The sequence below is a fragment of the Semicossyphus pulcher genome, unplaced genomic scaffold (genome assembly GCF_022749685.1).
Source record: "Semicossyphus pulcher isolate SPU_LCO1_2020_fin unplaced genomic scaffold, fSemPul1.0.p SCAF_28, whole genome shotgun sequence".
NCBI classification, from domain to species: domain Eukaryota; kingdom Metazoa; phylum Chordata; class Actinopteri; order Labriformes; family Labridae; genus Semicossyphus; species Semicossyphus pulcher.
In genome coordinates, this window is record NW_027211702.1 from 3510807 (window position 1) to 3537122 (window position 26316).

A 26316-nucleotide genomic window follows, 5' to 3' on the forward strand; every position below is an offset into this window, starting at 1 on the left:
ATGCAAACATGGAGAAAGGCCCACTTTGACCAAACCGGGGTTTGACCTAGGAACCTTCTAGCTGTGAGGCGACAGCGCTAACCACTGCACCACCGTGCAGCCCTCTCGACTGCCAACCTCAGAGTGATCCTAACCTTGACTCGGAGAAATCAACCCCCCTCACTTCCAGACATTCTTATGGTTCCTCTGCTGGACAGTGACTTTTCTACCAACTTGGATTTACCTCTTTTCTAAAACTGCAGAATGCATTCAGACATACGCACACACACACACACACACACACACACACACACACCTTTTAATTATATTTGTGAATTTTTCTTTTAAGTATGTTGGGACATTTGACTTGTTTCAATGACTGAACGTTAATACCGTTCTTCTTTTGTCCTGAATTTGTGATAAAACTGGTTCAAGGTAAATTAAATTTTCTTTGGTGTATTTTGTGGCGTGGTTTTTGTAGTCAATTTAGGCCTTAATTATAATTATTGTTCCCTGAGTTGTTGATTGACAGACTTGGCTGTCTGTCTGACGCCCAACTTTGATCCATAATCCTTCCAGGTCTTCAGTTATACTACATCACAATAAAAGACACAACACTGCAAACTTTACATCTGATAGCACTCAGAGTAATCAAAAAGCTTGAAAAGTTCCTGCTTAAACCTCAGGGCATTCAAAGATAAAAGTCCAGAAACCGCTTGTTCTCCAAACTGAAAGCTTTCACTCTGAGCTGTGACATGCTCTGCCTTTATCATCGAGATAAAAATCCCTCAGCTTCAAACGCTGATACCCAGAGCTATCCGCAAACAAGACCAGTTTAATTCTCAGTCTTCTTGTGTTTTGTAGACGCTACATGCTTTTGGACACTCCAATTGAAATCCCCCTGCTGTACTCAATTCAAGATGGATTTGTTTCCAGAGGTTACAAAACAGCGTGTGCAACAAACAACTAAATCCTGGTAAAGACGAGCAGAGTTGGGCCTGAATCAAAGGAAATGGACATTTTGTGAGTAATGGCTGAATGAAATGCAGCAGCCTGAATGGAATGATAAACACGCTAAGAGGGTATAACAATCTGAATCCGGCTCACATAATGACGTTAGCACACGGCTGCAGAAGATTTCATTCAGGTTTGGAAGAAGAAGCACACAGCAAACTGTGCCACAGTTGGTGGTGGGTATACCAAATGAAAAGAACACACGAGAGAGAAACTGGGACAGCCGTGTGTGTGTGTTGTGAAATCCTGTCACTCATCAAATGTGTTCTTATTGATCACCTGGAAATGAAGATCATCGAACCAGACAGGGAAGCACACCTGGGATCAACCTCCATAATTACCTGCTCAGTTTGTTGAGTTTTCGTATGGATTTTTTCTGCCATTCTGTCTCTCTTAAAGTAATTGATTGACACGTTGACTTGTGTTTACAATTGAAATTTAATATACCGTTAATGGGTAATTATGGTGATTTACTAACAGAGCATTTAGCCTCTTGTCATTGACTGTTCGTACTTTTACCTGGGAAAGTAATACACTATACCTCATATAATCCTTATTGTGAGCCCATTTTGATGTTTTACCTGAGGCAGAGGGAGACTAATAGAATAGGTTCTGCACTGCAGAGTTCTGCACAGGCAATATTTTCACTCTAAGAGCAACTGCCTGAGCCGTCCAGCATGCAGGATGCTGGTTCAAACAACAGGACCAAGGTTGCAAGTCCCATATGAAACAAGAAGTCAACATTCAGTTCTTATTTTAATCCACACAAAATCATGACTTGTTTCCTTAACCTAACCAACAAATGTAGTTTATTTGTTTAAAAGGATCCCCATTAGTTGCTACCAGGGCAGCAACTAGTCCTCCTTGGGTTCTCAACCTAACCCAACAGACCATCTCACATGAATCATGTGTTAGAAAGGGAACCTTAAGAGAAGATCCCCTAAACAAGGAAGAAAACAGATGCCAACGGTACCTAAAAACAGAATCAGTAGCCAAATTGTGGTCATGACTTAAGCCGCTTTCCCACTGGTCAGAAAACCTGCTAACACCCGGCTCACACCTGGATCCACGTGGGATCAAAATGTGATAATTAAATATTTTTGTAGCATTGAGTATACGTGCGTCTTTGCCTTTATTATTAATGCTGTTATGCTGATTGCCCTGCACCCATGTGATGTGCATATAACTACTGTATTTCAAGCATGCTGTAAATCAGCCAGTGCTCTAAAATCATCCGTTTTTTTCCTAAAATACTCTGATTACTTCCCAGGTGACTCTTTTGCTAATAATTATTCCTGATGCATGGAATGATTTAGCTGATTGTGACCGGGCGGCTGTGGTTCAGTGGTAGACCCCAAATTTCTCCCGGTGGCATAACCATCAGATATAAATGGACGTAGCTCTGATTGGAGATTGGCACTTAGGCCTGTGCCATCAGTGTGTGAATGAATGAATGAATGACGTGTAAAAGCAGCTCTGAGTGGTCGCAAGACAAGAAAAGCTACAAACCATTTACCATTTACTGGTGTTGAATAACAGTCCCAAGTTCCAGTGGATTTCTATGATGTGTTCTGAATTGGACAGAGGCTGGTTTGAGCCTTGGCACTTAGCAGCAGGCAAGATCAGACTGCATGGCTTGAATGCAGCTTTTTATGATTACTGTTATCAGTAATGGACTCTTACTTCTCTGTCTGATGAAGAAGCATTATAGCTCGTAATGTGATTGAATCAGAACACAGTCAGCCCGGGCTGTAACTGTCAGCTTCATTGTGAAGTGCCAGCGTTGTAGTAAATATGTGTTATCATAACTTCCTGTCTTTGCAGAGCCCCTCATAAAGTTTACATTCAGATCTTACAGTTCTTGGAATCATTGATGGAGCTGAGAACTGATTTATTGGGTGTAATATTAAAACATGACAGAAGTACACATGTTCTCTCTGTAGGCCTCCGCTTTTAATAACAACATCTGCCCTGAGAGGTCAGACACAATCTGTGCCACCATCATGAACAATCGATTTTTCCATCGTTGGCATGGCAATCTTTCCTCTTCTTTCTTTTCGCTGATTTTCCTCTTCCTGCTTTTATTTTCACAGAAAATGGCTCAGAGTCCCTTCAATAAAAATATAGTTTGTTTGCAAACATGGAGGGAGTGCAGGGAAGTGAGAAATCAAAGATCTTCCCTTAAGCAAGCAATTTAGTATTTTGCCCATCAAGATAAAGAATTGGAAATCAAACACACACAGGCACCCAGACTACACTGGTGTTGTATTTGGATAGGGTTTTCTTCTCTGTGTAACTTAACGTTTAAGTATATTTTACTCCTGTCATGTATTATTTGTTTTATGAACTTTGACTTTTACTATTCTAACAGTTTAGCTTCCTCTGATTGGATGGTCAGTGGACAACGTGGAGGCGGGCTGATTGGCTGGTTAGCTGAGGCGTAATGAAACAGTCAATTCATGCTTGTAACTCATAGCTTGTAGCTTGTAACTTAACTAAGATTTCACAAAGTCTAAGTCCATAAATATTTTCTACAGCTCCAAAACCCTTTTACACATTTGCAAAATGTATCTGCGTACACAAAATATTTCTACACCTGCAAAACTTCTACAATGTTTTTTATCACATGCACAAACTGTGAAATACAACTTCAGGCTGTGAATTTATTTCTGAACATTATTTTGCAAGCTGAAAATCTTTTTGACCTTTATTTGACCCCATATTATTCAACGTCATGCAAGGTTCACAGGTTTTTGAAGTGCTAGTCTCGAAGATTTCAGATTCGTTGTCTTTGGCAGCACCTATGGTGATAAACAGTAATTGCAGGAGCACACTTCCCAGATTTCCAGAAAGTGTTGCATGTGTGACGTCCACGGTTGTAACTCTTGATTTTCCTCGCTGATGGTCGCTTTCCTTTTTGCCTTCATATGAGCGTCGAATTTGTTTCTTTTTCTTTGGATTTCCACTTATTTTTGAAGTTGTATCTCAGTCATCCATCTTTTCTTTGTTTGTTCAGCCATAGTAGATTACTGTTTACTTGCAACACTTGCAGAGACCGGAAAATCAGCCGCTTAGCTCCGCCTACCCTGTCTTGCAGACCAACCACTGCTGGCTGATGGAAAACACGTCACTAACTGGGCGCCGCTTGTGATTTTTTTTTTGTGAAAGTCGCCACAGACACCCAGTCTGTTATAACACTATATACTGCAAATGTAAAGGCTTTCATCAGTTGGCCATAGGCTCAATCACCTTTGTGTTACCTCATCTGGCGATAGATAGTGACTTAACAGACGTTTATTTAAATGAATATCTTCGAGATTATTACTTTAAATATCAGTCATTGACTGCTGATCAACAAACTCTCGTCAGATCAGATGAGAAGGAAGTAAGATGACTCTCTCCTTAGCTACTTCCGTTATGAGCTCCAAAAAATAAACAATCCATTTAGTTACCTCTGACAGGTATATCTTTATGCACGTGTGCCTCTGTGTATAACGACCTCTCATGGAAGTGATGATTCACAGGAGAGACTGTCTATTATTTGTCTCTCTTTTACTAACAGCACAGTCCCTCCTCCTGAAGGTGTTCCTCAGCCCTGCATGTGAAGTCACTGTCCCAAATGTCAGACTTATTTGAAATTAAATTTGCTCCATTATCTTTAGCTCAGGGTCGCAAATTGTTCATCAACTGTTCTTGCTGTTTTCAGAATACTCAAGTCAGTCACCTGTGTGTTTTTTCAATTGCTGAAGACTTTTTTTACACAACAGAGCAGATCTTTTTTTAAAGCCGCAGGGTCGCTCTTCCACTTCATGTCTCAAAGATTTATTTTTTTTTAGAAACCTGCTCATGACCTGCAGCATTAGTCATCCCATCTGTGCTTTTTGGTACAAAAAGGTTTGTGATGAATGTGGGCCTGTTCATTCCGGCAGCTCAGACAGCCATTTGCTTGCTTCCAGGAAGCCTTTGCACAAAAGGAACAAGAGTCAGAGCTCTGCTGACGGGTAAGTGAGGTTCAGTAGAACACAGCTTGCAGCGACCCTGATAGCCACTGAGTGCTTTTTTATGTCCTTTGAGTTAATATTGAGACTAATGGCGATGTTGTGCAACAAAACAAAAAGTGAAGATGTTTCATGTCTGTTAGAAACATCCCTTCTTGTTCTAGGTCTCAGCTTGTTTCTATTCTTTGCAGTGTTAAATGGAGTCATGCCACAACAGGATAAAGTGTGTGACATTTCCAGGTCTTAACTCGGCCGGTTTTTGATCCAGCTTCATCTGATTTGCTCTTAATTGATTTGATGTGGACGCTTGATGTTGTTGGTCACTGCGATAAAAAGGCCAATCAGCTTATCTGGTATTTAACAGACCCGGCCCATAATGGTGTCATGAATGAACCGGGTCTAACTTTACTGGATGCACATAAAGTGTAAAATCGTGCTCTTACAGTGAAAGGGCCCCTTTTCCTTCTGCAGCAGACCTCGTTAGCCAGAGACTGCAGGTGTTTCACTCCAGCTGAGTGACGACCGTTTCCATTAGCTCCCTCAAGTGCCAATCTGCCCTCTAATACGACAGCCAGAGACTGACTGACTGCTCACATGCCTCGTGCGGTCCCATTGGTTCACTGAATGGCGCCCTTGAGTTAAGTAACCGGGGCGCGGATGCTTCAGATGAAATTTTTGTGGTAAGCATTGAGGTGATTAAGATTCAGGCAGGGTAGCGCTAAAGGTTACCTTGGACATTAAACAGTTTTCGGCTGTGTTCATACCCGGGACAACTGCTGCTGATGATACAGACGGACGATGTGGAGGCCGACAAGGAAGACCGCGCCGGGCCTGTTCCTTCCTCTTGCTTCCGTCTCATACAGACAGACACAGACCCTGAAGCTGTGACTTTGATGTGGCTTCTTTGATTAAGGAGTTAATTAAAGAAGAGCCGCATGCTGGCGAGCAGATAACCGAGAAAAGAAAAGGAACACGCAGAGAGAGAAAAGGAGCAGATATGGAGCGGAGAAGTGATATTGGCAGCTCGTGTGTTTCTGAAGAGCCAGAGTGTCGTCCCGCTGATTGGCAGAGAAGCCAGCTGGTACCTCGGGGACAGAAATGAGAGCTGGAAAAGGAAAAAACAACAACCTGCCACCCACATGTGCGAAGGCACAGTTTCTGCCCTGCTGCAAGCTGTGGTGTGAGCGCCACGAAGCTGTAATGATAAAGGATGAGTGTAGGACAGCAGGAAGAAGGTAGCAGGGTGATAATTTATACATTTGGGATGAAAAGACTGATGGTTGGCTCGGTGTATGTGGGTGTAATTTATGTTCTTGTCTTTTTTCTGCCCGCCCTGATCCTTTCCAGGCCTTTGTCTCCCCTCTAACCTCCTCCTGCTCCTCCGTCACCTCTGGGTCTCTGCGGTTATCTCCCCCTCTTTCCTCCCTATCCATCACTTCTTTGTGCTTCTTTTTCTGCATTCTTCACCTCCTTTATCTTCCACCTTAGTCCTTTAAGATTTACCTCCTGCCATGCAAAACATCTACATCTCCTTTTCCTCCTAATCCTTTTCCCTGCATCTCCTCCATCAACCTCTTTCCACCTTCTTTTTTCACGTTGTCCTTTTTCTCTCCCATTCATCCTCACAGTCCCTCTTCCTCCTCTCTCTTAACCTTCTGCCTTTTCATCCCCTTGTTCTCCTTATTCTTTTGTAATCCCCCCTCCTTTCCTCCCTCATCCTCTTCTGCTCCATCCTTAACTCATTTTTCTCTCAACCATCCTCACCACTTCTCTTTCTTCTCCCACTTTGCTATTCCTCTCCCTGACCTGTTCTTCACCCCTTCAGTGTTCCTCTTTGATCTCTTTTATCTTACTCCTTCACGCAAAGTGTTCAGATATTCAACAATCAAATAAAAAATGTCTTCCCCATCTCTTGTCTTTTTGTCTTCTCCTCTCCTCCAGTCTGGCTTTTATAAAGGCGTGGCGGGCTCGCAGGTGACCTTGTCCAGCCTGGTGAACCAGTCTCGGGCCATGCTGGAGGAGCAGGCGCGTCACCTGCTGACAGAGTCGGAGCGGCAGACGATGGGCTACTACGTGGAGGAGTACCGGGACGGACACATCGGCGTGGAGCAGCTCGTCGTGGCGTTGTTCGAGCTGCTCAACACGCATGCAAAGGTGAAGATCAAAAGTGAATTAACTTTCTTTTTGCAGGATTCATATACAACCTTTGTGTGTGAGAATACTGTGAAGTTTGAATCAAAGTTTTCTGAGCCCTTTTAAGATTCATGTCCGGGCTTTTCACTGATGGTTTTTCCTTTTTCCCCGGTCCTTAAAACTCCTTTGATTTTCTCACAGGCTGCAGTAGTTCACCTTGTAAAGAAAAACAATAAATCAAAGGTGTTTTATTTCCAATTTCTCGAGAACACTGCGGAAAGCTTTTCCAGCTGCCTTGTATTATAGTTTGAGATACTCTAAGGCTACTGGACGGCCTGTTTCCTAAGTTTTATTGAATTTTACAAAGATAAGAACAGTAATGAATCAAAAATAACATCACGGCTTTAAATTAGAGGGAATCCTACTTCATTGCACATAAAAGACTTAAACCCAGCTTTATGATTGAACCAAAAGCTGGTAAATGTAAACACACAGTTCAGGACCAGAAGAAATTAGTTGAAGATTTATGACAAATGCCCCTAAGTTGGACCGTTACTGCTACTTCCTGAAATAATGACACATTACAGTTTTCTTTTTTAAGTTCTTTACTGAGCATTGGGCTGCACGGTGGTTCAGATATTAGCACTGTCGCGTCACAGTTAGAAGGTTCCCAGGTCGAAGCCTGGTTCAGATAAAGTGGGCCTTTCTGTGGGGAGTTTGCATGCTCTCCCCATGTCTGCGTGGGTTGTTCCCTCCAGGTACTCCTGCAGTCCAAAGACATGCTCGTTATGTTCATTGGTGACTCTCAAATTTTTTTTACTCAAAGTGTGAGTGTGAGCGTGAAAGGTTGTCTGTCTCTGTGTGTCAGCCTGTGATTAACTGGTGACCTGTACAGGGTGTACCTCACCTCTCGCCCCATGACAGCTGGGATAGGCTCCAATCCCCTTCGACCCTGAACAGGATAAGTGGTATAGATAATGGAGGGTTAAACTAACAAACAAAAATTTAAAAGCCTGTTCAGTTCTAGATTTGAATTAAAAAAAATGTAGGATTAACAGTAATTAAATTTGAGTTGAGAGGTTGAACTTAGTTGGTGCTACCCACCCATGTCTTTTACATCGTTTCTTTGCCTCCCCTCTTGTCTCTCCCCTTCCTCCCCTCAGTTCTCTCTGCTGTCGGAGGTGCGAGGCCTGGTCACCCCACAGGACCTGGAGCATTTTGACGCGCTGGTGCTGCGACGGGAAATCCAGGCTCTGAAGGCGAGACAGGGGACAGCGGGAGCCACGGCACACCAACCGGACTCCCTGTCCATGGTGTCGTACCCGGACACGCTGACCTCGTCTTCAGCCAGCTTCATGACCAACACCACGCTGAGCTCTGCACGGGTAGGCTGGGTTTAACACTAATAGTTATTTTGTGTCTCTTCTTGATTTAATGTGTACTGAGTAGGTGAGAGTTTTCTTTTTATTTCAGAATTATTGGGGGCATGGAAACATAAATTGCTTTGTACTTTACGGTGGAACTGTCGGCTCTCTCTCTGCGTAAATTAATATTCCATTTGCGGCTCTTCTTTGCTGTTTATTTTCCTGGCCTCCTCGCTGCCTGTCTGTTTGGATTGTGAATGGTCCCTTCTCTGTTTGGCTGTCTGCTCACTCTTCCCTTCTGCGTGTGTGTGAGAGAGGCAGACGCAGAGAGGACGGTGTTATACATTTCAATGGATTATAGCAGATTCGGCTGTAGCAAAGATCCTGCTCTGGTGTGGACTTTGTCAGACTGAACAATGATACGTTTCACTGGCTTCCTGTTGAGATTGAAATGTGTTTCCACAGATATCCGATGGGTTGTGGTTTTCTTCCACCTCAATAATCCCTCCACTTTCACCTCACCCTAAAAAACTCCCCCTTCTCCTCCCCCTCTGTAGGAAAGGCTGCTCTGGCTGATAGATATGATGGAGGTAGGAATCGCTGCTGAAAGTGATGAATGCTGTGGGCAGATTTTATATCAGACACACGCGCACTCACTCTGACTCGCGCCTTGCTTTGTGGATTTGCAGTGAATTTGTTTGCAGTGTTTTTCTGTTCTCTTGTTTTTTTCTCTTTTTCTTAATTGATTTGGACAAAGCTGCAGTGCTTTCAAAGCAAGCGATGCGTCTCCACACTCCTAATGATTAACAGTCCTAATGGTCCGTCTTATTACCGAGCTGAAAGTGTCTGGCTGTTTTTTGAGGACAGAAAGAACACAACAAGATCTTTTGAGAGTATTTGTGAAATATGTTTGTCTCGATTTACAAAGTCATTGCTCGAAAAATAATTGCACGCCTTGCTTGTGAATAACAAGTGCATTTAACTTAGATTATATTCCCTTTTTAATCTTTCAAAAATCTTTGACTACATTGAAAAGTCCTATATCAAATTGATTTACTGTTATAATTGCTGCTTCTCACCTAAGACACATTTGTGTTACAGTTCTTGTATGAACCGCTATAGTGGTGGGTGGTAATGGAAGTAAAAAACAACCTGCTGGATTTTATTTCTTATTTTTTAATTTAGACTTTCTTTATTTTTTCATTTTTCAAATTTCTGGTGTTTAGACTCAACAGCTCCCTAAAAGTGAAGCCAAAACATCTCTAGCGCCCCCTGCTGACTGGCTGCAGGATAGGTCATAAACAAACATAAACAAACTAGAAAATCAAAATACACATAAAATACAAACATGTTTTCTGTCATTATAGTTAGTTCTTATCATGTTGATTTACGTCCAAGTGATAATTTTTCTGACAGGTTTATTTTTAATTAGTTATTTAGTGCTGTCTAAAAAATGATTGACAGCTCTGTTGACAAATCCGACTCCTGCAGCCGATCTGTTCCGGATTAGCAGAGTAGAGGAGGAATGGCGAGAGGAGATGTAACTAAAACAATCACGATAGTCATTGAAGTTTACATATCTGTGTACGTCTGCTTCAGACCGACGAAGCTGTTCTGTTGTTAGACACGCTGACGCATCTTTCCCCCCCGTAATTTAAGTGAGTGTTTCGGTTAGCGGAAGTGGCTACGGCGGCTCCACCTGCCGATCTCTGCTGCGCAACTCTGGCTCCAAATGACGTCACCAGAGCAAGATGGCAGCGCCCGTCGGGCGGTATTTTGGCTTCAATTTTCTACAATGAGAGTAGATGGAGGCCGTCATTCATCTTTATATACAGTCATTGATTAAAACAGGTGGTTCTACCCATCACATAACATTTACAACATACAGTACAATCCCAAGTCACGAAAAGATGTTGCCACTATGTAAAATGTATATAACATTTAAATGCCTTAAATTCTGAATTTACAAAAAAAACTGGAAATGTGTCCGTTTTTGTCTTGTTTTCATTTTTCTTTTAAGCAGCTTTTTGCAGTCGGGATGGACGATGGGGATGGACGCTTTCCTACCGTAAAGCACATTCACTTTAGCTTTAGCGTTTTAAGATCTACACCCTGTAGTGAAGCATACTGGATTCTCACAATTTACATTTTAATTTGATCAGGCTGTAAATTTCCCTCGGGATCAATAAAGTATCTGTCTATCTATTTAACATTGGGAGATACTGTCCGACCATCCCCTGCCGATGTTCAGTTCTGTTTACACGTGTCAACAATTCAAAGCTGAATGTGTTTGTATGTTGTAAATGTGTCCTTGTTTGGTTTAGAATGAACAAGACTGATTGAACAGATTTCTCCACACACACAAACACACACACGCGCACACACACACACACGCACACACACACACACGAGTATCTAATCTGTCAGTGGAGATAAGCTGTTTGCAGATTTCTCCAACAAACTCAGATGTCTCAGATGGGCCTTTGTGCTTTTCCCTTCAGGAAGCGACATTTACATGTATGAGTGTGTGTGTGTGTGTGCGCGTTTTGATCTGCATTCTTCCTGTGTGTCTTTGTGTGTCTATTTGTGCTGTTTTGGACCCATGGGTGAATGCTACCCCTGCTGTGTTAAGCAGATTAGAGAGCTGGTTGGGTTTGGGAGAATAACAACACTGAATTTCTGACTCACACTCATAGCCAGGTATACAGTCAGCTGCATAGCAATGCAAACACACATACTGTAAGTAGTCACACAACACATGGCTTTACGGCCAAAGATACACAAACACAGTTGCAACCTGAATACACAGTCCGTGGCCAAACACAATGCTGGCTGTCGATGTAGATTACATGCAATCACAGTGTTTGTCATATTGTATTATTCACAGGAACATCTGTAGATGGCAACTACATGATGGGAGAGATATGATCAAGTTTAGACAACTACTTTAAACCTAAAGAAACAGCAAAGAATTATGTGTCCGAGGTTTCTGATTTAAAGATGGTCACTATGTCAGTCTGACCATTGCACCTTGAATAACCTGATTTACCAGAGAGACATTTGCAGCCTGTAACAGGGACAACAGAGGCGTACAGGGACAGACCTCCAGGATATAGAATATCCAATAGTCACATCGCAGGATGTGCCAGAGTGAGGCATCTTAAGTGAAACACGTCAAGCTGCTACTTTTCTGTTGCCCGGTGCAAAGTTAATTGATTTTAATGACTAATCAGCAGAAAAGGTCAGTCTGTTATCACATTAGTGCAGCTCTTCAACAGAGCACACAGAGAACTGACCGCTGTGCTGCTGAGTCTGTGTGCCACCTGCCTGTAAACAGAAACAAGTAAGAAAGCTCACGTCTCCTGCTTCCTGCGACTACACCTGCAGTGCGCCGTGAGGTTGCGTGTGCCGACAGGCAGCAGGAGAAACAAGTTTTTAGTTTCCAAAAGTTGCCGTCACCGTGCTGGTCACACTGATTAAACATAGATTTGAACACCGTTAGAAATGGTTGATGACATACCGTATAAATCAATGGTTCTCAACTCGTCTCGCCTCAGGAGCCACCACCACCTCCTTAATTCCAAAACGGAACCCAAAAAAATGTCAACCACTCAAATGTATTTAATAAAAAATGAAGCAGTTTGGACCCTAGATGGAACAAAACATCACAGTCTGTCAACTTCATAAAACACAACACTGTAATGGTCAACCAAAATGGCCAGCAGGTAACCATCCATCCATCAATCCATTATCTATACCGCTTATCCTGTTCAGGGTCGCGGGGGGGCTGGAGCCTATCCCAGCTGTCATTGGGCGAAAGGTGGGGTGCATCCTGGACTGGTCGCAGGGCTGACACAGAGACAGACAACCTTTCGCACTCACACCCACACCTATGGGCAATTTAGAGTCACCAATTAACCTTACAAGCATGTCTTTGGACTGTGGGAGCAAGCCAGAGACCCGGAGAGAACCCACGCATTCACGGGGAGAACATGTAAACTCTGCACAGAAAGGCCAACAGTGACCTTCTAGCTGTGAGGCAACAGCACTACAAGGAAAAAAACGTGCAACATAAATGCAACTACTGTAGGGCTCATCAAGTTTCAAGAATGTAAATGTAACTATAGCTGGGGTTTCCCAATCAGTGAATACATGGAGTGTGAATAAACTACACTACCACTACACCTACATCATAGGAAACCTAACTGGTTTTTTTTCAAGCATACTTCTGCAACCCACTTTTGGGTCCCGACCCACCAGTTGAGAACCACTGGTATAAATAACACAACTTCAGCCCACAAGTCTATTTGTATTTATTTTATAAAGAAACATGTCGATCCACCTGAACCTTTTCATGCATGTGTCAATGTCTCTGAAACAAGAGAGTAGAAGGGGGGTTTTGTTTTGTTAGTATTTTTCTTAATTATTTATATGTACATAAGAAAACACAATGCGTTTATCTGGTATAATTTCCTGTATTTTTTTAAATAAATAAATATCGCAGAACCAAAAGATACCACAATGTATGTTTTTTCAAAAATGGTGCAGCCCAATATTAAATACATGTTGTCAGACCAGGCAAGAGAAAGGTTAAAAACTACATCATGTCATGCTCGTCTTCTTGTCATCCACGTGGGACACGTTTTCATGCACCAAACCTCAATTTCCCTCCTGATGCTCCACGTTCTATTTGTCCCTTCTGATTGAAACCTCTATAAATGCAGTTAAAAGTAGAGTAGTTCATTCTATTAGGTAATAAATATCAGTCAGAATTTACTAGTGCCTCTTTAAATGTTCGTAAAAGAAGAAAGTATCTTTTACAACGAACAGTTGACAGTAGAATAGCCCGTTCTGTCAGGTAGGAAATATGTGTCAGAATGGACAACTACCTTTAAAAGTGCAGTGAAAGCAGAGTGAACCATGTGTCACATTCAATTTTTTGAGCCTATATTGTTTTTTTATATCCCAGCAGACACCACTTACGCCACCTCCATCTTGTTATTTTTCAGCATGCTACATAAGAAGAATACATCACATCCTGCAGTTCCAAAGTTGCACATCCTATTTCGCAGAATTGCCTAACATGATTCACCGAGTAGGCTGAGACACACATGCACAGACACCCACGCACACTCTGTGGATGGTAGCTGTGGAGTAACACCATCATACATCCACACAAAGACAGCGTGTTCTGGCTGCTTACAGTGCAAAGCAGCGTCTCCGCATGTTCAAAGTCGATGGACTCTTGTAATAAATAAATTGTCTGTGAGTGCTCCCCGTGCAGTAACGTGGGTAATTAAGCAGAATTGATGGGGCTTTTGTTTTGGTTTAGTGGCAGAGTTAAATGAAGGGCAGCGTTTCTCTGAACTCGGCTGCTCGGCTCTGAAATCGCTCACAGATCTGCTGCAAATTACCTCCTTTCCACCGCGCTGGTGAGATTGAGCTGATCAAATCCTGAGCTGATGGTTTGTTATCGATTTCACAGCATGTGTGTTTAGCTGGTGGAAGAAGACATTATAGCTGTGTGTGAGTGTGTGTGTGCATGCCTTATTGGCTTGCCTTTCTTTTAAAGACAAGCAAACGCTAATAGATATTGACGTGTTTCTTTTTTTCTAGCAGACATGGAACATCCGCTAAATCTAATTTGGCATTAGCAAAAAAACATCTGCTAACAGGCTCTCTCTTTGTTGTTCCTTTTCTCTTTTTCCTCTCTTCCTTTCACCTCTGCACCTCTCGTCCCCTTTCTTACATTTCTTTCCTGCGTCTCTCAGAACGACAGCGTGGCTGAGAGTAATGAGGGGGATCCTCCGGAGAGTCTGAACACGCTGCTGACGGACATCTCTCTGGTGAGCCTGGCAGGCCGGCAGGCACCGCTCCTGCTCTGGCCTGATAAAGATGGATGCGACACAGGGGAGAGGAGAGGAGGGGTGAGGGAAAAAAAAAAAAAGGAGTAGAGGAGGAGAAAAGAGGTAGGAACGGATGGAGATACTCTAGTCGTGGCTGACCTGCAGGCTTTGTATTGTAGACGGCGAGATGGAGTGCAAAAGGTCAAAAGGAGAAAAGAGAAAGACAAAATAAAGCTTAGTGAAAGTAAGACCCACCTGTCCGGTCCTCCTCCTTCCTGTCTGTGTCTGTTAGGAAGACGACTTTAAGGTTGCATTCCGTGGTTTCCAAAGCAACCAGAGATATCAGGAGGTCTCATCTGTTTATTTTGAGCAGCAGAAGATGTGCGGGGGGGTCAAGGAGAAAGCTTTTAGTCTAGCTGTCACTCAAACCATACCTTTTGCAAACTTTCTTTTAAGCTCATTTTCTGTCTCTCTTCATACACTGTGGAGCCACTCATGTCTCAGTGTTCATTCCACTGTTCAGTTTGTGTCAAGCACTCTTACCTTGAAACACAGGATACCAGAGGAAGCAGCAGAAAAATCAGCCTGGTTTGGAAGCATTTAACGTCTTCAAGTTGGTTTGTATTGTGACTTAAATGAGTAGATAAACATGTGTCTGATACTGCTGTGTGAGTGAACACCGGTGTGAATCAGGAGGAAAGACTATTAAATGTAATTTGTCTGCATGTTATAAATTAAGGGTGTAACCATTTAATAAGTCATTTTTTCAGTCAATGCACCAGACATCCCTTAATTATTCTCCTGTGGATATCAAATCTGCAATTTGTGTTCATTTCTTGAAGGGTTGTTTCACCAAAATTATGAAAAGATATGGAAATATTTATTATTTACCTTTAATAGTATTTTGTTTGTGTTGCTAACAGCATTGTCTGGTTTTTAACAGCTTTTTACAGTATTTCTTGAGTACGTGGTTCTTAGCAGGGCTGTACCCGAATCAGAATTCTTTGAGTCAAATCGGATTTGGCCGTTCAATACGTTCGACTATACGTTCATTTTTTTTAAATTTAGCAGTGTTTTGGGGGGTACTTCGGCACAGTGAATATACAAGAAGCCTCATTCACCTTCATCAGACTTTAAAAAACAGCATATAATACAAACTGTGATGCAGACTCGCAGTGCTGAGAGGGGGAAAGCAGGGAGGGAGGGAGCGGGTGACCCTTGACTGAAGTGATGACGTGATATACAACTTAGTTTGATCATGAAGCCTGATGCTCCTCTACAGCTCTGTGTGAAATATATGAACTACACAGCAGACTGGAGTCTCTGTTAACAGTGACAGACAGACAGAAAGATCCACGTTATTAAACATCTGTGTCCTCCCCGCGCTGCGTTATTATAAACTATGATCAACTGATCGCAGGTTACAGCTCCTGCTCGTGCCGTTCACAGCATGTGGAGTCATACTTCGTACTTTACAGTAACTGTGCGCAGAAATACGGACAGATCGCGACCTTACTGAGCCAGGTACAGAGTAAGAGAAACACACAGATCTGTGATCTCTCTTCAGTTAACCAACAGCGCGTGTCATGGAGAAAAGGAAAGAAAGAATTTCAGGTCGACTGACGGGTCACAGACAGATGATTCGACTCGTCGACTTTCAGGGGGCAGCCCTAGTACTAACAACTTACTGTTTTTTTTGCTGTGACTATATCACAAATTGAAGTACATTCAGATCAGCAATGCTAACTTTGTGTTCACAGTGTGTATAATGGTACACTGTTCCCTAATACATTGTTACTTCCCTAATCAATGATGAATATATCCTCTCACTTCAGGACGACGTACAGTCCAGCACAGCCGAGTCTCCCCCCTCCTTCAAGCCTCCGCCCCCGCCAGGGGTGCAGAGGCGTCCGAGTCGACGAGATCAGCTCAACAAATGTCCCTCGTCCGAATCCTCCCACTCAGGCTTGTACTTCACAGCCCCCGCCTCTCACAACCACATCAAAGAGCCAGGACGCTCCACTGCCTCACCCGCACTGCACCACAAACGTGAACATCCAAAGGACGCGTCTCGGGACTACGCGGTGGTCAGAAAGAGAGATCCCCCTGTACCTCCAAAGAAAGAGCTGATAACATCCGCTCAGCTGTCTAAGGTCATCCAGCACAGCATCGGGCCCTTCCCCAGAGTCCAGTCCCCCAGCAGGGTCACCAAACCTGCTGCCCCCTCCCCTTCACCTCCACCTCCACCTCCGCTCCCCGCTCCTCCTCCTCCGCCCCCATCTCTGCCTCTTAAGCCACTGTCCATGTCCAAAGCCTCCTCTCCTGGCACAAAGCAGCAGTTTGTGACTGTGGAGGTCCACAGGCCCAACGCGGAGCCCGACGTCAACGAGGTGCGGCCGCTGCCCCAAGCTCGAGGTGAGGCAGTCAATCAACGGACCCGACAGGATCAGATTCATGCCTTTAGTTTTATCAAATTAATATATATTATATAAAAAAATGTAATCTAAAATATTTATTTGTATTTTTGCAGTGCAGTCTAACCTGACAACATGTCAAAGTGTTTAGCCTCCCATCATCACGTGTGCCTGTTTGCTCTCAGGTGGCGCCCTGTCTCAGCTGTCAGACAGTGGGCAGACCCTCAGTGAGGACAGCGGGGTGGACATAGCTGATTCAGGACAAATCAGCAAAGACAGCAGCCCCAATTCCTCACGCACGCACCCACCCCAAGAAACCAAGGGGGGCGGGGGGGACAACCCCTCCAAACCGGTGAGGGGGCGATTCAGAACAGCTGTGAATTAAACGTGGATGGATGAGCAGATTCTTAGTTAAACTCTGAGGAATAAGAAATGTTTACAAAAGGTTTACGAGTGTGTGCTCTTGTATTTCTGTCTTTGTGAGGACCAATGGGAATGTGATTTTAGAGGTATGGAAGGTGAAGACATTTGGCCAGCAGTTTCAGGCATTAAAAATAACTATATAGAAATAATAAATTGTTGCTGATGGTCAGGTTTGCTTTTGCAGGTCATGTAGAGTAACCATGAAAAACTCCTCACAGGAGCTTTAAGATAAACAAAAATGTTTATGGGTAACACTTAGTGGGAAGAGAATGTACTAATATATGTATTACTATGTACCATGGGTCCTCACAAGTATCGAAGTACAAACTAAAAAACATGGTTGATATCTGTACGTGCTTTACTACTAATCCTCCTACTGAAACTGATCTCAGCCCTAACCGTGATCTCTTCTCTCCTCCCTCTGTTTGCTCACACAGTGTGTCTTTGTTTCACTCATTTCTTTATTTCTCACTCATGTCATTCATTCAGTCACATGCTCCATCATTTACTCCACGGCTCACTGCACTGTAGCGTAATGAATCACTGAAATCGCTCTGTGGTTCTCTTTGATTGATGGAAGGAAGGACAAGTAAGGATTGGAGGAGAATGCATATGATGAGGGAGCTGTTTGATTCACTGTCTATTTAGGATCGGAGTTATTAGGCAGAACATCGAAAGTCTGAATTGATTTCATATCATAAAAAGCTGCATTTTATTGGCAAGGAGCAAGTGATTTAGTCTCTGTTTGTTCCAGAGTGTCAAGCAAAAGTGTGGTGATGAGAGAAAACTGTGTGTGCTCATAAAGACGTCCCTAAATACAGTTAAAGAGGACATTTGTTAGAGCTGTGTTATTGTCTACTCATCCTAAATCACACAGCATGTTAACTAGTGCAGTTGTGAGTGAGTGTGTAAAAGTGGTCAAGAGTCAATGAAGATAATAATGCCAGCCACATATCATGCTTTTAAAGATGGCTGAAAGGAAGATCAGCTAACTCCTAAGTTATATTTGGACATTAGCTTAGCCTTCTTTGCTAGCTTCTGTTACAATGACTTCTGTAGCCTTAAGTTGGGCCTTTTCTCCAAAAGGGGTCATTTATTAGCCTGTAGTATTTTATCTTATACTATTTTATTGGATTGTTTAATTTGGAACAACTTATTCTTAACAAAGGATAAAAACAACATCTCAAATTAGGCTTATTGAAGCTTCTCTTATGAAGACTGTCTAGATTAAGCCTGGAGTGTGAAATAGGCCATTCAGGCCCCGTGTCCGTGTAGCGCCTTTTCTTGCAGGAAAGTGCTGGCTCTGGGGAGTGCTGGGATGAAGCGCTTGTGGAGTGAGAGAAAAAACGCTGCTTGCGGGCTTTGTTTCTATGACAACAATAAGTTTAACTTACGACACAGCTAACATGCTAACGGCATTTAGGGCGATAAAAGCACAACACTTACCAGCAACATTCAGTGTCCGGCCAATCTGCTCCCACAAATGGGCTTTTCACTCTATAATGTGATACTGTTTCTTCGGCCTATCGTACAGCTCCAGGTAGACAGAAACGGCTAAAACAAGTTGGTCCTCTATGTTTGGTGGTGACCAATGTGATGAGTGGTGCCCCATCTGATTGGTTGCCTGAAAAAAAGCCTTTCTGAAAAGTTCAAAGATTTTCAACTCAAAGCACTCAGAGCGGCCTCACAAAAAAGGCGGAGCGCTCTGAAAAAAGAGAGAGCAGTGTTTTTTCTCTCTGCCGCCACATACATTCTGTCCTCATTGGGAACAATTGAAAAAAAACTCTGGCACTCAGAAAATGGTGCTATGTGGACACAGAGCCTAATGGTGAAAAATTTGGAAAGAATCGTCATAAGAGGCTATACATCATAGTCTTGGTTTATGTCACATCTCTGGCATATTACGATCTCACTGTTTCCAGCAGGAAGCTGTTTGCTGCAAACAAGCTCTGTTAAGCCTACTCCAAACCATCTGCCCAGCACCTAACAACAGACATAGTTAACAACTAGCTAAAACATTTAACCACTAAAGAGCCAGATTTGCCTCTCAGTGGTTGGTTGAGAACAAACCAGAACCAAAAGGAGACTGAATACAAACACATCTCCAAATCAGTGCTAACATACCTCTGTGTCTGTTAGTTTCCTGACATGTGTCTAATGGGCAAAAAATATATGAATGTAGCTTAAAAACTATGTTATATCCAATACAGCGTTTTTTTAAATAACTAGATTGTAGAAGCCATTTTGCTTTGACAGAAAACAAAAGGCTCAGAGAGAGAGGGGGTTGACACAACAAAGAAGGACCCAACCAGAGTTAAACCGGGGACCCTGCAGTCAATGCATCCTTACCACTAGGGCACCTATCTTAGAATATAGACATGAACATGTTCCTGATTAGCATACAGATTAAATAAACCCCTTTGTAAAGTTGAACCCCCTTTGCAGTACAGGAGCCAGTGTGACAGAGGCTTTATGAGACCTGGCATAATAATAGCAAACAATTGTGTGAGTAAATTACTTTTACAGATCCCTTTGTCCTCGGACCTGTGAAGCTTGTAAGCATGATTGCTCATGTTACCTGGATGGGATACATGTTTTCTATAGAGTCATGGCCTTCATGAATGTATACATTTATAGAGAGGATTCCTGAGCATGTTTACTCAGAGAAAGCCAAGCTGTACCTTGGGTAAACAAACACAGAATAATATATGTAAAACACTGTATATGTATGCATAGAGGCACAAAGGGTCATCAGACAAAGGGAGGTTGTGTATTGTTATGAATATATTCAGCTTTATAAATATGCATAAAACATTCTCTTCTTATATTCTTACCTATGTTCCTCTTGCTCTCTCACTTCAGCCGGGCCTGTTGGAGCCTACTTCTACACTAGTGAGGGTTGCAAAGAGTGCCAGCACCCTGGGGATTGCCATTGAAGGCGGAGCCAACACTCGCCAGCCGCTGCCACGGATCGTCACAATACAGGTGAGTCAGGAGGAAAACAAAATATTGTTTGTGGAGGAAGCCACCGTGACGTCACCATTGGTTTCTCTACTGCGTAAATGAAGCTCAAATATGGCCGCCGCCATGTTTGTTTACTGGAGCCTGAAGTGACAAAATTTGGAGAGGGTGGAGCTGCAGAAAAGCTAGTGGTTGAAAAATGCTAAGTTCTCAAAGCTAAACAGTCTGTGTCTGTGGCTGATCCATTAGTTTGTGAATGAGGTAGTTTAACTTTCCCAGGAGGAGATTCTGTTTGTGACAGTGACTGACTGCTGGTGTTTATTTATGGTAAATGGACTGTACTTATATAGCGCTTTTCTAGTATTTGCGACCACTCAAATCTGCTTTTACACTACATATCACATTCACCCATTCACACACTGATAGCAGAGGCTGCTACGTAAAGTGCCCAACTGTCAATCAGATATCACATTCATACCCGTTGGCTATGCCACCGGGAGCAATTTGGGGTTTAGTGTCTTGCCCAAGGACACTTCGACATGTAGCCTGAGGGAGCTGGGGATCGAACCTCCGACCTTCCAATTGAAAGACGACCGACTCTTCCACTGAGCCACAGCCGCCCCATTTGTCAGACTAAAGAAATAGCAGACTTGCTGCTCGCTTGCCTGGTGAGATTGCTTGTCGTTCACCCGCCGCTATCTCACCGGGCAAGTGAGTAGCGGGTGAAAGACAAGTAATGATGGTAATCTCTCTGGGGAAAAGCCAACAACTCCTGACTCCTATGTTCGGCCGACAATTAAATCAATATTTATAATCACTAAACAGGCTAACAGGTATGGCGAGTACAGTATACCTGCTACTTAGTGCTAAAAATATATCAGTACAATAATACTTGCATTTAACTCACCGAAAAGCTGGAGCACAGACTTCTTGTACGCCAGAAAGTTCCATAAATCACACAGAGAGACAGATCTGTCCAAATTTTGAATTTAAAAATGCCCAAAAGACTCCAACAACACAAACAGGCGAAGTTAAGTTCAGTGACTGTGTGTCTGTGTTGACATCTAGCAAAGAGTCAGCAGGCTCCAACTGTCACTCAAGGGACCCTGCCCCTATGATTTAAGGCTTAATGTAATTAAAACGTGTTCACCCCCGTACAGTTATCGTGAATAGTAAAATTAGCTATTTATAACAATCCGTTTTTTGTACCGGGCTGTGAACATGTTTATTTCTGCTGTAAAAATTGGCATTTTCCCATCTGCTGTAATGACATTTCTTTGTTTCTGGAGCCAGCCTCAAGTGGACACTTGAGGAACTGCAGTTTTTTGCACTTCCACAAGTGCTTAATTTCCAACACAGGGGCTGCCACGTCGAGGACTGAGCCTCTGTACATTGGATGCATGATTTAACCGCTGAGCCAAACCGCCGCCCCTGGCTGTGTTTTTTTAATCTGAGGTGGCCTTGATTGCTTCTCTTTAAATGTACCTCATGCCCAAATTCCAGGTGGGATTTGATGTCCATTTAGGCTTTATATGTTTTCACACTGCAGCTTAACTCACTCTGAGGTCGCTGCTAATTCTGTCCTCGTTGTGATGCTAACACAGGTGATGACTACATTTATAGCCTTCATGAAAAGGCTTCCCTGCCTGGAGATGCTGGCGATTCGCTGCAATAACTTTTAAGTATGAGCAGTTGGTGTAATGTGGATGTGTAGGAACAAAGGCAGAACCAGCAGCAACACCTAAGGGAGGTTATATAATGTAGCACCTTTTATGTAAAGACCGAACAAAGATGTTAAGATGTTTTGTTTAATGGCTGAAAGGATTTGCACGTGTTACTTGGGGAAAATTTCCTCTTTAAAGCTATGAAGTATATCTTAATCCCTTTTCCATCTGAGATATTGTATTTGCAGCCTGTGTGAGTTGGATAATACTGGAAGTTCAGCTCTCCTGGCTATGCAAATTGAAATATAATAATAATATTGACAGCTTAGCTAGAAATGGCAGGTTAGTCATGTCTGAAAGCTCCCTGCTGACTGGGTGTTCATTTATCTGTCAGCCATGGTAATTTGCAAGTCAACAAAGCTTCACATTAGCTCAGGACTATCTGTGGCACTAATCATTTCCCAACCACAGACACCAGGGATTTACAATTTTAAGATCACAGCAGCGAGCAGCTCCAGACTCAAAGTCGACACCCTTTTCAGAGCTGTCTCTCAGCCTCCCACTCCACAGAGGTGGTGATTGAAATAAAAAAGGGTCAGTGATTGCAAGGGGCGGGATAAAAGGATTGGAAATCAGCACATTCAAAATCATAGAGTGCACCGGAAAAAATGAAGGCACGTGTGAGTGACGGATGCAAAAAAGGTGAGAAAGATGTTGATAAAGTGAGGAGGAGGAATGATGAGGGATTGGAGGTTTGGTGTTGTGGGTGGATGCAGTATTTGGGTGTTTGGTGGCTGTGTCAGAGACGGGAAAATCATTGTGGGAAAGGTTGCATAGGGACAAAGGAAGCAAATGGGTTTTTATCCCCAAACTGCTGTTCTCCCATCTGTGCTTGTAATACAAATCCCCAGGAACACGAGATATTATGTTCTCGCCCTTTTCAACTTTTTTATCTGGTGTATGCATTTCTGTTTTTGTCTCCTCAAGCGTGAACACAGCTCGCCTAATTTACTCTCAGACTGGCTTCTTTGCTGCACTGTTGTATGTTCCTTAGCTGTTGAGCATTTTTCACTCCAAGGTAACAAAGAACCAGCTATTACCTGAAGAGGAAAATCACCATCTTTAGGATAAGATGAAAAACATTGGATGAAAGTATCTGTGGAATTGTGAAGTGGATTTTTTTTTACCATGTGATATGGGCCTAAATTAGAGCTGTCATGTGATTTAAAAAATGTATCGAGTTAATTACAGGCTTTGTAATTTATTAAATGCATATATCAATAATTTTGTGAAAAGCACCACATCACATGTAGACTTAGAGCTGTTTTCAGTGGGTCGCGGATGTATGCATAAAGAAAAGTCTATGCTGCGCTTTTATTTTGAAGGACCAGGGTTTCCTATGAGGTGTGCAGTCGGCGTGTAGTTTATTTACACTCCATGAATCCGCTGATTGGGTAATACCAGCTACAGTTACATTTACATTCTTGAAACTTGATGAGCCCTACAGTAGTTGCATTAATGTTGCAATGTTTCAGCTTAGAAAAACAGCTGCTAATTGAATGAATTGTAGAGGGAATATTTTCCTTGCACGGTTACCTGCTGGTCATTTTGCTTGACCATTATACAGTTGTGTTTTGTAAAGTTGACATACTTGTTCCGTCTCAGGTCCAAACTGCACCATTTTTGATGAAAGAATTTGAGTGGTTGAAAATGTTCAGAAAAGTGGGTCTCAATTTGTCATTAAGGAGGTGGTGGTGGGTCCTGAGGCTAGACCAGTTGAGAACCACTGATCTAGATTACCCTGTTTCTAGATGGTTATATCTTACTTCCACACTTTAAGTACTCTTTTCTTCACCTAAATAAGTGTTTTAATCTGATCACTCTGCTCCATTCAGTCCCCCCAACACACCTGCACTGCTGCACACAGCTGCTTGCCCCTCCCCCCTCTTTCTGTCTGTCTGTCCGACTCTCTGTGTCTGCTGTGTTGACTGTCTTCATCAGCAGTCTGTTTTATTAAGTCACAAAAGTGAATTATGTTCTCTCATGATTCAGGTTTCACAGCACGTGTTACACGTGTGGATGAGTCTTGTTATTTATGACGTAGCATTTCAAAACGATCGATCGTTACCAAATGACACCAGCACCTTTTACAAGCTTTAAAACAGTGACAGAAGTAGGTTTGTTTTAAAAGGAAAAGGCCGCTGCTCAATCAATGAATTAACATTAGGGACGCACCAGAGGACGTCTCTGTCTGTGTGTGTCAGATAAAGAGTTTTCACATAGGTGAATACACACAAATTCTTCACGAAAATAATGAAGTTAGCCAGCCCTGCAGCTCCGTAGACATTAATGCGATTTCCACACTTTTATGTGAGTCATTAAACCTTACTTCAGCCCAGCATTGTCTTTGATATAAGCACAAGAAGTGAGTAAGTTGCACTCAAGAGATGAAGCCACTGAAATGATTCGACCTCTAACCAGTCGCTCTCAACCGCACAGACTGAGGGACTAATAAAAATATAAAGGGAGCTGATGCGATGGAATATAGCCGAGGAAATGGCGCTCTCTCCCTATGGCTTTGTGTTTTAGGGACAAAGACATGAGGAGGTCCAGTGCAGCTGCATGAAACGAGATTTCAATTCATTTTATGAGCTCATTTAAACAGAGTTAAAGTAAATTAAATCCATTCAGCCTTGTAGAGTGAAACGGTTTACAATTATTGCTCTTCCTTGAACAATCGCTCCTTCATCTCTCTGGTAGATTTTATTTAAAATGTGCTTCTGAGGTACCACAGCCACACGTGACATGACACCACTGCTGCATCCCTGAACAATAACACTGTGTGGCTTCACAGATATGTAGAAACATTAATAACATGGCTGCCTCGAGGTCACTTGTTACAGACATGGAAGGAAATGATCTGCTTATTCAGTTTTAGGGGGGGAAAGAGCTGTGAAAACTCTGCTCTGTCAACCAGGAAAAAAGCTAACACAACTTTATTAGAGCCTCGAGCAAAGCACACAACCCCAGTGCTCCCCCCTGTCCAGACAGTGACATATTTTCTTTTGGAAAAAATCATGAAAAACATGTTTATTGTCTGGCTTTTGAATGTGCACTGGTTCTATCTGATCGACATGATGGCACCACATCAAAGCCAGTGCCCTGAACAAAACAGTTTCTCTGCAGCAGCAGAAGTGAGCACAGTGGAGTCATGATGCGTGAGGGCACTCACCTCAGGTCGTCTCAATCATGCCCACTGAGGATGAAGTACAGATGAGTAAGCTGCTGCCGGTCGTTATCAGCTCCCATCACCCCTCCTGAAGCGACAGCCCGTTATCACTGCCATCCTCCCATCATGACAACCAGCCACTGCAATAGCTCGGGGTAATTGTTGTTGGCTCAGTAAATAAGAGAGGTGATGATGCAGTTCTGGTGAGGAAGACCCTGCTGGTGTTTTGAGCCAGCTAAGTTGCACCGAATGAGGTCATCTTTCAGAGACAGGAAAGTGAGAACATGGAGTTGACACAGAGGAAAACAGGATTGTGTTTCTTATTTGGTGATAGAACCACAAGAAAATTGAATGAAACTTGTGTTTTGTTTTGCTGCAGGTGTGTGATTTTGTGTTTAAATTTAGCCTACAGCAGAATTTATCTGGCTACTCGGTGGCAAAAGGACTCCACAACGAGCTGAACGACTTACTTCTCTTATATTCTTTTGCCTTATAAATACAAATGTTAAACATACTGTGAGGGGTTTTTAATAATGGAACAGACCCAATATAGTACTGATGCCTTACCTTCAAAAGCAAACTAGACCATCAGCGAGAAAATAGTCTATGAAGTTATTTACCTTTCACAGCTGCCACCGCGTGCTGACAGAAAGAGCCTTGGTTTACATTTTCCCCAGCTTCACAGTGAGTGACACGTTAGACAGTTAAAAGGAAGCAGGATGAGACATTTCTTTAGAGAATGCTACACATGCATGTTTAGGACAGGATCAGCAAAGAGATATTACATTCTGCTTCGTGCACAGGAGCCTCCAAAATTGACAAACAACATAGGGTTCTGTAGCTGCTGAACGCCTGGGCCGCACTGTCTCCCAATGCAGCTCTAGTGTCGAGGAGCCTCTTGCTTTTTATTTCTGGGCCCATTTTAACAGCTCAGAGCAGCTTCACAGCCTGCTCGAGCAGGGCAGTGTAGGTGCAGTTCACACGTGGCTGAAGTGCTGCATTATAAACTGAGCATCTTGCTTGTTTTTATGGGTGTGGCGGGGTTCTCTGCAAAAATAGACAGTGATAAAGATATATGCATAGTCATGTTGACTTCATACCATAGACTGTATATATAATGGATGTAGTCTCAGTGACGTCACCCACTGGTTTTTGAAGAAGCGTTTTGAAGCCCGAATTGCGCCGGTGCTGGCGGTCACCATGTTGGAAATGCCAGAGCCGGCTAATCCAGAGGCAGGCAAAGAGTAGGAGCGCGATGGAGCTGAAGCCTAATGCTGTGGACTATGGGCGG

General features: G+C 42.9%; 1 protein-coding gene across 1 annotated transcript in view; it reads left to right on the top strand.

Annotated features, from left to right (window-relative positions):
- Window positions 1-26316, top strand: part of whrna (whirlin a) — a 184660-nt gene that overhangs the window by 154401 nt on the left and 3943 nt on the right. Inside the window, exons 6-12 of the mRNA XM_069677279.1 lie at window positions 6933-7145; window positions 8288-8509; window positions 9046-9078; window positions 14260-14334; window positions 16170-16749; window positions 16934-17100; window positions 20034-20156. Coding sequence (XP_069533380.1) covers window positions 6933-7145; window positions 8288-8509; window positions 9046-9078; window positions 14260-14334; window positions 16170-16749; window positions 16934-17100; window positions 20034-20156 — 1413 coding nt within the window. The remainder of the gene's footprint in view (window positions 1-6932; window positions 7146-8287; window positions 8510-9045; window positions 9079-14259; window positions 14335-16169; window positions 16750-16933; window positions 17101-20033; window positions 20157-26316) is intronic.